General features: G+C 27.9%; 1 protein-coding gene across 1 annotated transcript in view; it reads left to right on the top strand.

Annotated features, from left to right (window-relative positions):
* Positions 1-9,195, top strand: part of LOC107447693 (probable ribosome biogenesis protein RLP24) — a gene marked incomplete in the record, with an annotated part of 12,224 nt that extends 3,029 nt beyond the window's left edge. The window contains 2 exon segments of the mRNA XM_071179206.1: positions 5,055-5,137; positions 9,107-9,195. Coding sequence (XP_071035307.1) covers positions 5,055-5,137; positions 9,107-9,195 — 172 coding nt within the window.
* Positions 9,196-11,121: the final 1,926 nt, after the last annotated feature.

Raw genomic sequence — 11,121 nt, 5'->3', positions numbered from 1 at the left:
TTTTTTTTTTTTTTTTTTTTTTTTTTTTTTTTTTTTTTTTTTTTTTTTTTTTTTTTTTTTTTTTTTTTTTTTTTGTGTACTATACAATGAAGCCTATAAATAGTATAGAATATATTAGTCTTGTCATAAAAAGGAGAAATATTATCTATTTATTCTTAAAATTGCTTTAATTTTGTTTGGATTTTTTTTTAATTGAAAGTTTTAGTTTTTTATCATAAAATTAAGCCTTGTAAGTTTTTTAACTAAATATTTGTTGAGACAGCTGTTTTAGGCATTTCAAATGTTGGTTAATATTTTTTTTTCCTCACAGTTATTCAACTTCTGATGAAGAAAGTGTGGACTCTCCTGATTTGGAAGACAATGGATCTTTTGAAGAGCCAAATTCTGACAAAGACACCGAAGCATTACCTGATGCAATACAGCCCTCAAAAACTAAAAGTAGAGGGTATGAGATTATGAATAACTAATACAATTTATAATTTATTTACTCTTGTTTGTTCTTATTACAGTTTTTTTTTTTTTTTTTTTCAAAAGATGTTAAGACTAGGGTTATATATTTCAGAATTTCAACAAAACAAAACAAAAAAAAGTCATGCAATTATTGTTCATTTGACAGGAGTCTGTCTAGGCCAAATTTACTATCATGTAGCGGAACTTCAACTTGCGGATAAATCCATATTTTTGTGTTGATTTTTTTAATATAATTTTAATTTTCACAAATTATGTCTAAATTTTCACAAAATAGGTACCTTTCAGAAAAACCAAGAGAGACCCCTGTTTGAACTAAGCCATTATTTTTTTCTTAAAGTTTGCAAGGAAAAGAATTTCATTAAGGAGTAAATTAACCAAATAACAAATTAATTCTGTCAATGCTTTTCTCAATTTTATTTTGTTATTCATAGTTGAATTCTGTAACATTTAGGACTTATTACACAAGGTTGATTTTCTGAAAAATGTTTGTTGCATTTTTTTCTCTATGCTACTACCACTCAGATCAGTGAAATATTTTTTAATGAAATTAAAAGTCCTGCTAAAGTTTTTAAAGTATAGTTTCTTCTTTTGATGTATAATGGTGTATTCTATGTTGTATAATGCTCCCTACTCTTATTATAAAAGTAAGTAAATATTGCTGAAATATTAAATTTGTTGTTTTTCTCCAAATAAAGCAGTGTTTCAGCAAAACTGTTGATGGTTGAGGATATCAATCAGAAAAATCATAAAAGTCACAATAGACAAGGTGCATAGCGTTTTCATTTGGTGTTTTTAAAAAGTGCTTAGTTTCCCTTTTCCAGAATGTGATTTTTTTTTCTTCTATGCATAATGCAAAAAGTATATGAATTATGAAAAAACATGGTTTTCACATTGTTCCTTTAAACATTTTCAAAGTTAACTAAACTGCAATCCATTTATGCATATCGCCTGATTGTTTTCCGGAAAATTTCCGGAATTTTCACTAACAGTGATCCGGAAGTTTCCGGAGATCGAAGGTCCAGATGTTTCAAAAAATCATTGATCACAGAAGTTTCTGGAAATCAAATTTTCAAAGGTGGAACTTAAAAACACAGTTTATTTTATTTGTTTGTAAGGGAGAGCCAGAGAGATATTTTATAAGCATATATTCCTGATTAATATTCATTTTTTATCAGTAAATAGTTGTTATAATCATAAACTCAAGAAAGAAAGACGTTTGTAAATTTTGATTACTTCTCCAGGTCATCATAGGTATGTGTAAAATTTTAAATGTATTTTAAGTAAACTAAGAAATATTGAGAAAAAGGAAGATAAAAAAAAGGGTTGTTTAAATTTTTTTCAATTTAAACTGTGTTTTTTTTTTACTCAAGAAATTTTCCGGAATTTTGACTTGGGCTCACAATCACCCCTGCGTATGCAAAAGGGGCGTCAGAGTTTTTCCCCTAATAGAAAGCTCAACAGGTTTTTTTTTTTTTTTAAACTGATAGGTTTTAGAGGGGATTTTTTAAGATATTACACAGTTAAAAACTTTTTAGGTTTAATTTTTAATTCAAAAGAGTTAAAATTATTAGAGTTAATAAAGAATTAAAATTATTAGTTAAGATAAAAACTTTTTTTAAAAAAAAAACTTTTGAGTACTATTGTTAAATTATTAAAAAGCGTCAAACATTGCTTCACTTTTTATTCAATAAAAAAATATTTTTTTAACTAATAACCAAATTTTTTAAAATTAAAAACGGCTGAAGATTTATTTGTTTAAAAATAATCATATTCTATCAAATTATTATACTTACGTGCATTAGATGAATTTTTTAAAAAAAACTAACTTTTTATAGCAAAGTTAAATAAAAAATACCCCTTTTAAATTGTTTCGCTTAAAATGATAAACAATAGTTTAAAAAAATTTAGAATCTTTTTTTTATTCATGCTTTCTTTTCATAAATAGATTGAGTACAGATCAAAGAACGAAAATTTAAGACAATAGCGAATGCACAACAATCGCCGATAACAGTAGATCTACTAAAAATAATTGACAAAAATCGTTATATCCCGACAGACAACAGAGAGGAAGAAAAGAAAGAAAAAGTGACAAAATAATGCACAATGAAACGATCGCTAAGTAGTAAAGTGCACGGTGATCACAATATAAAGTAAGTCCAGCTGAAAATAATCTTCTAGAAAAGTAAACTTCCAAAGACAAATATCGCGCATAAAGAAACTATGCATAGCGTTCTGTTTCAACACCGATCCTCACAAGAAACCGGGCATTCTGGTTTAATTCGCTTTTCGTTATTCGACACCATGAAAGTTACATCGTCTTCGTAGCTAGGCGCTATCAACAGCTCCGTGGTTAGGCAAAATCGAAAACGTCTTCGTCACCTCGGTACAGCGTCAGCTTAGGCAAGAATTCTCACATATTATATCGTTAAACCTCAAGTGTTGTCTAACATGATGGCCAAATTAGATTTCTGATGCATCGCCTAAAGCGAGAGTCACTCTCGGCAGCTTAAATCAGATTTCTGATGCATCGCCTAAAAGGAAAGTCATTATATCGGCCTGCCGATATATGCTTTGAATCGGTATTTCGCGACGGGTCGGTTTATAGCCCAGTCCTAGTGATTACTAACTACTTTGGAATTGTAGCAACTACTTCACTACTTTAGGGAGGTGAGCTTTATTGGAGGGCTTAATTAACTCAGATGCTCAAAATGGTTTTGAATAAGAGATTGGCTTACATTAAATATAAGTGAATAATTAAGAAATATTTATTTTTGTTTACATGAGCCAGTTTGTTATTCCAAAATACTTTTTTTTTTGTTCATATAACTTTCAACTTTTTATGCGTTTTTCAACTGTGAATATATAATTTAAGAAATGAGAAATTATCAAATACTTGTAATTTTTTAATTGTTTAATACTGTTTTATTTCATTCTAAAAAAAGGTACGTCAAAAATACATTCCTTGGCTACATTAAATATTAGTTATATGTAATTTTGAATACGTAATTTCTGTTAATGCTCAGCTGCCGCCACAGGATCATTTTCATTGCATGCATTGATAGATCAGCGAAAGTTTGTTTCTTTAGAATTGTGTTTCTTTTCTAAACTAACACTAAAAATAGTTGCCAGAAAATCACGCAAACTGCTGTTTTTTTTTTAAAATTTTTATTAATGCTCTACTCTCTGCACTACTTTTTTAAAGAGTAGCAAAATACGCTACAAACTGAGAAGAGAAAAAGCGACTGCAGTGGTTTTTCTACTTGTGTTGTACGACTTTCGATCACTTAAATTGAGTCCTGAAAATGGCCAAAATAACGATAAGTAACTACAGAAAAACATAATCGGAAATCATTGTAGGATTGGAGGGCTAACGGGCTGTCTTTTCTGCAAAAAGCAGGAATTTTTCCGATTCATTTGCATAACAGAATGGAAATTTAGTTAAACTGAAGCTTAATGTTCTAGCATAGCGAATTTAAAATAACTGTTCTCAAAGAAAAATGTGAACTTTTTTGACAAAGCAGGGACAGCGGTATGAGCACACTAATTTGAAAAACAACAGTACAGATGATGCTGAATGTTCTGCGTGTGCTTCTTCTAACTGCTCACAAATGATAAAACGGTGGCTGAGAAACATTTCAAAAATTTGAAATTTATTTTTTTCAGCCCCACATTAAAATGTATAGATTTTTTTCTCCCTTTTTAGGGGAGATTATTCTGAGCTAACATTTCTATGTCTTCTCGTGTCTAATTTTTATTGTTAGAAGAGCTGAAGAAGAGATAATTTTTAACTGTTAGATAATATTCTAAATCTATTTTTAGACTTAACTGAATTTTTACTGATAAAGTGCCCCATGCAAATTGCATAGAAAAATAACGCTGTATGTGTCTGTTCGAATAATGTATAATGCTTCAGAGAAGCATGTCGTCGAAATTTCACCCTATAATATAGCAATAATTGTTCACCAAAAAATTTCTGCTGTTTTTTTTTTTTTAATTATTATTATTATATTCCACTAATCATGTGAATGTAAAATACATTCAAGAATATTTAAATAAATTGAATAATTTAAGTAAAATGACTTTAAAATTAGATCATAAAAATTTGTTATGATTATTTTTCATGGGATCTTGTAGATACCCTGTAGTTAATAAATTTGCTATGCACGAAAGTCTTAATTGTTTTTAAAATTCTTTTAACTTTTTTTTTTCACAGATGTATCCTCTTTTTCTTCTGTTTTGCCTCCTCGTGTCTATCCTTTTAATTATATTAGTGTAATCATAAGAAGTATATCCAACTAATGATATGGCACTTTTTACACCATTTAACCATTTTAATAACTACATTTTTCATGAGGAAATTGACATTCTTATCACAAAACAATCTACAAGTTTTTAAAAAATTATTATCCATCCTACATGGCTGATTGAATTGTTGGTTCAAAAAAGAAAAGAAAAAAATAGTATGTGAACGCTTTAGAAAAAAAAATTTTACAACTAAAGTGTATATTAAAGTATTATAATAAAACTCTTACAATGTAGTATTTAAAAACTACTTTAATTAATGTCAAATTTTTTTCTTGTAGATTAAAAAAGGGCAAGGTTCTTGCAAAAGAATTGGATTTGAAGGAAGTACAAAGAGATATGTCTCTAATCAGATCTGTTGCTGGTATGTTTCACTTCAATTACTTTTTTTAAAAAAATATTTTAATCTGATAAGGTTAGGTAAAAAAAAAAATCGATAAAATAGAGTATATTGGTGATTAAAAAAATCAGTATGACTCTCTGGGTGTTTTTTCATGCTTCAAGTCCGACATTCTCTTCCTATCAAGACATAAAACAAGGGGCGAGGATTTAACCGTAAGAAGTACTAATTATTGTAAAAAATATGAATCTCTTTTAATAGAAGTTTTAATAATGTAAGATGTGTTGAGATTGATAGTAATATTTATTTTAAAAAGAAAAGTAAAATTGCAACTTGCCTGTAATGGTCTTGAGTATTTATATTGGGCTCCCAAATGGTCCTTTTCTCACCTCCAACATCTGTCACCTCCAACATCTTTTGGTCTTTTTTTTTTTTTTTTTAAATGCTTATTGACTGTTTTTAGAAGATCAAATCTTATATGATAAAAGATTAGTTGTCCCAAAAATTTGAATTGATCTCTTTTTTACTGTTTATTTAAAAGGATTTCAATCCAATTAACAAATCAATATCTGCAAATATGTTAAATTGTAGGATTGTTCACAAATTAATTTTTTTCTAATACATTTAGTTGCGTTTGGAATTTTAAAAAATCTTAGCAAATTACAATGTGAAATAGAATATTAAGCTTTCAGATTAGCTCTTAAGGAGTGATTTCAGTTTTGTAAGTTGATAGACTATTTTTTGGCTTATGGCAATAGTATTATTGGAAATAGTGGTTACAATAGGGGGTATTTAAATTGTTTATGAATTATTAACTAATTTAATATATAATTTACGCTCTATTATTATTATTTTTGCATTTGATGGAAGAAATTAGTTCTTTTCAATGGATTTCACTTTAGTTTTTAAGTAAAGCAACAATTTTGATATCAACAATTAGTTAAGAATCCAGTATTTTCTACAAGAATCAGAATCTTTAAGGCTGGTTTCACTTCTGACTTAAAAGTTGCCGGAATTTTTTGTTCTTAAGGAAAGTCATATATGCCACTAGGCGATTGTTCGCCTTAGTTTAAAAGGGAAGAGCATGCAAAATAAATATTTGACGAAATGTGAAGAAGTACCGTCATTTTTAATCGCAACTCTTGCTAATTAAAGTTGGAGAAATGAAAGGAAAACGAACATTAAGTACACTATAAAAGACTGTTACTTAAATGATACGGGGTGTTCACTTAAACCCAGGTTTATTATAACAGGGCTCAACTTAATTGACCACACTCAGGGCCGGATTAGCCTATTGGCACACTAGGCACATGCCTAGGGCCTACGAAAAACTTGGGAGAAAAATATAATATTTTTCGGTAATAAATTATTTTGCAGAATCTTATGATCTAATATATTACTTTTTTGCGATTTTTGGATTCAACGAAATCTTGTAATATGCTATCGAATTCCAAACTACGCAAAATGTCGTATTCAATNCATATAAAATAAAGTCGCTTTTTGGTTCCACATACTTGTGTGAATCACTGCTTTCGACAATAAATATCATAAAATCAAAATATAGTCCCGACTTACAGATGAACACCTTGACGATTGCTTGCGAGCAGGAATTTCACCATATTCTCCCAATTATGACGAGCTGGCCAGTGAAATGCAATGCTAAAGACCACATTGACTGTATTTTATATACTTTATAAATAGTTTTTATGCTTCGCATGGTTTGAAAAAGCAATTTAGTAATCATTTATTTTAGACAAGAATATTAATACTAATTAAATTCCTAAGTTAAATTAATTTTTAAAATAAAATTTTTTGAGCATTATATGCAGTGTGTATTATTACCTACGTCTATCAACTATAAATTTATCTTAAAAAAATAAATGGTGCCCGCCATTCGACCGATATTCTGGTATTTGCTCTTAGGTACAAGAAGGTTGGGAACCCCTGATCTAATATATTACTTTTTTGCGATTTTTGGATTCAACGAAATCTTGTCTTATGCTATCGAATTCCAAACTACGCAAAATGTCGTATTCAATAGACATAAGTGCGAGCGATGCGAAACGATCTTGATGCATTGTTGAACGCAAATAATTTTTTATCAATTTTAATCTGGAGAAAGATCTTTCTCCTTCTGCATTTGATCCAAGAATCGACAAATATATTCTTAATGCAATGTGAACGTTAGGAAAAGTATTCACAAGTTTATTTTTAATTTCGATAGTCATTAAAGATAACCTTGTTTATATTTAATAACTATCGAAATTAAATTTATCTTGAAGTTCGCTAAACAAATTTGTAAATTAAAATCTACATTAATAAAAATGTAAAAAAAAAAATATGCAAGAAACTTTTAGCATATATTTTGAAAAGAGGGGAGGGAGGGCCCCTAAAATGGCTATGCCTAGGGCCTACGAAAGGTATAATCCGGCTCTGACCACACTATATTGTTTCAATATTTAATGAAAAATTTATTAAGTTTCATAACTTTGGCAAAAGCTACTCTAAAACAACATTTTCAATATTCCTGTTTATCCAACAGATTTTCTACTACTAGCCTTTATTTAACTGGGTGTCGACCTTAGTCAACTATTATTAACAATTTAATATCGTTTTACTTGAGTTTATGGAACATATTCTACAAGTATATTTATGTATAAAATTATTTGTACGTTTAGAAGATCTAACGCTCTGAAGTAAATATGTAACAAATATTCTGCCAAATATTTGGCTTGATATTATTTGAGTAATTATTTTTCAACAAAGTTTTTTCTTTTTTTTCTTCTTTTTTTTGGTAAAAACTTTAAAAGATTTAAATTTAAGTCTTAAATCGTATTTTTTGCTATACATTATTAAAAATTGTTTTTTCACAGATTTATTAAGTTCTAAAACTTGTTAACTTGTCTTCTCTTGTTAACTTAAGTTCCAAAACCTGTTGGCTGACACATAACTAGAAAAGCAAAATTTTCAGAAATGAAACTAAATTACTTTATACTGAATCATAAGTTTTGTAATGCGGATTTTTTTTCTTTTTTTAATTATATTCAGGCAAGTTAAGTTCATCATTTTTTCAACTCTCAATATTTTAAAAATCGAAAAGTTTTTTTGTTTTTTTTTTAATTTTTGCTTCTTTTTCTTTTTTAACTAAAGCAAAGCATGTCAAATTGCGGAGCATTTCAAATTGACTTTATTCTTTTATTGTCACTTTCTTCTTGTTAGGTAAGATGCACAACTAGTACCAGATCTTTTATGGTCACTTTTTTCTATGGCAGTGTGAAAAAGTTAAATTAAGATTTTTAGTGTTAAATCTTTCGTTTAAAAACTAAGAGCGATTTTCGTTTCGGTTTCTATCTAGCTCTAAAAACATATTGAAATTGCAAACATATCTAGTAATATTGTTTTTATATATGTTTTAATTATGACCAAGGCAATTAAGAGAGTTTCTATTAGAATTTATCTTTATTTTTTTCTTGAAAATAGGGTAATTGGCAAACTGAAATGTTTAGTTTTAAAAAATTAAGATCGATTTTTATTTTTTCTGTATTGCTTTTGTATATAATCTTTGTTTTTTATGGGCGTTCATGATAGCTCTGTAAGAATAAAGGGGATATTTTTTTCGACTTTACGCTGTTCCTTTCAATTGCTGTTAGTCTGTTTTATATTAAATATTTCTAATTATCTTAATATCTAATCATCTTAAACATTTCAATTAAAGTATTTTCCCTTTTACCCATATCAATTTTGCTGCAGAGTTATGATTATTTTTCTAAAAATAAAATTGCTATTCAGCCGATTTTTATATTTGTCAATTTATCTCTTTCTACTTGGAATTTTCAAAATTGTAAACCATTTTTTATGTGCAATTTGAGACATGCCCTTTTTTCAAGCACATTAGGACAATGAATATGAAACTATGCATTGTATAAATTGTGTTTTGGGTGGTTATTATTTTATTATCTATGAATTTTGATTTGAATTCATTTCTTTTCTTAGCCACAGACAAAATGAAAATAAAAGAAGAAGAAATGAATGTGGACACATTAGAAGAAAAGCAAGAAGAAAAAATGATGGAAATGAATTAATCATTATTTGTTTCATTGTTATTTGTTCATGCATTCATTGATTTCTGTAAAAAAAAATAATAATAAAATAAAAAAAATTGTATAAAGCGAAATTGCTCTTTTAAAATATATTTTGTTTTTAAACTGTGTAATGGGGTCGAAGAAAAAATCAGAATAACATTTTTCTAAAAGAAGAATTGGAACTTTTTTCTGAGCAGTTTGCATGTATCAGGCTAATTGTAAATAATTATTATTTGTGAACAGCAAACCATACAAAGAAGCATAATAAAAGTAAATTTTATTGAAAAAAAATAATAAAATGCACTATTTTGAATTTCAGAATCACTTTGTTTTAGAACAGAAAATTTTAACAGCATGGGTTCATGCGTAGCAAATGTGTAATGCCAGGCTGTGCTCTCTTAATAGCCTCAATGAAGTTAAATATTTATTTCATAACCATTTCTAGTAGAATTATTGCTTTGTTCTATAATAGTTATGATTCACCAAAAAATACTAAAACCTCATTAGTGCTATGCGTAATATTAAACTAATTTTAAATATTTCTCTTTTATTACGCAATTAACATAACTGTTTTAATTGTAAAAGACAGCTGACAACACGTGTAGGAAAAAATCCAGATTTTACGCAATAATATAAATTTCACAATAATTGTTACAAAATGTACTAAATATTTTGCACATAAGTTTAGAAATTTTTATAGTCATCAAAATAGAAAAAAACTGCACTATTTTACAGTTTTTGTTGACATTAAATGAAATTGAAATTTTATGTATTATGGCTACTCATAATTTTAGATCAAAAAAATCTTTAAGCTGATGTTTAGAAATGAGGCTAGCTTTATTATGTATTAGTAACACATATTTAAATGTGCAAGCGATAAAGAGTCTATTTTTTAAAGTAAAGATTTTATTTTTAATAGGTATTTTTTTAGAAAACTAACTCAATTTTAGGGAATTTTCAAAAACTTACAAAAACCAGAATTTTTTTCAAACCATTAAACCAGGAGAAACTGGCAAAATCCAGTAGTGTTGACAGTTAAGTATGTATTAAATTATTTCATTTTTTTATGGTGTTTTAATCTAAAACTTTATTACTGAGCATTCTGAACCAATATGAAGATTTTTGACCTGTAAATTAATTTTCTACATCCTAATCTTCCAGCCAAAAGAAAAAATTATTGCAGTAGAAGTTTATAAAAATATTGATGGCTAATGCAGCCTACCAAAAGAGCTTCAGCTATAATTCAAATGCTCTATCTTTTATGCAATCTCATACGAATAAACAAACATTTGAAGTACAGAGTACAAAATAAAAAAGACCACCCAGAAAAACTTTTGATATAATGAAGTGATCTTCACATTTTTTTGTCTCCATCTCAAAAGGGTGATCTAAAGTAGTGCAGACAAAGTTACGAAATCAGACAAATTTTTTGACGCCAGAATTATGAATGTTAAGTTATAATTTTTGCGCATTTCTCCACACCTCGAGAATATTTTAAACGAATAGAAAAATTTTCATACACAATTATAAAATATCTAAAGGTAATCAATTCCATGCAAAATAACTTTTAGTGAAAATTTTGAATTAAAGATATAAATTTTTTAAATCATTTTAAGGAATAATTTTTCATGGCAAAGTACAGAATTTGAACGAAATTGGTCTTAGTTCCTGTTGGGATTCTCTCTAAATTTGTATTTTGGCATTCAAAATGTAAATAAAAAGTATTCCTTATAATTCATACGTTTTTAGACTATTATTAAATAAAATATTTACTGTAAGCTATATTCTGCCTGGAATAAATTTTACAGGGGTGATTGTGCTCCGGAATTTTCGCTAACAGTGATCTGAAAGTTTCCGGAGATCGAAGGTCCAGACGTTTCAAAATATCATTTATCACAGAAGTTTCCGGAAATCAAATTTTCAAAG

This window comes from Parasteatoda tepidariorum, chromosome 3, assembly GCF_043381705.1.
Source record: "Parasteatoda tepidariorum isolate YZ-2023 chromosome 3, CAS_Ptep_4.0, whole genome shotgun sequence".
In the NCBI taxonomy this organism is placed as follows: domain Eukaryota; kingdom Metazoa; phylum Arthropoda; class Arachnida; order Araneae; family Theridiidae; genus Parasteatoda; species Parasteatoda tepidariorum.
Note: the sequence above shows the minus strand (reverse complement) of the source record. Positions and strands in the feature narration are given on the sequence as shown.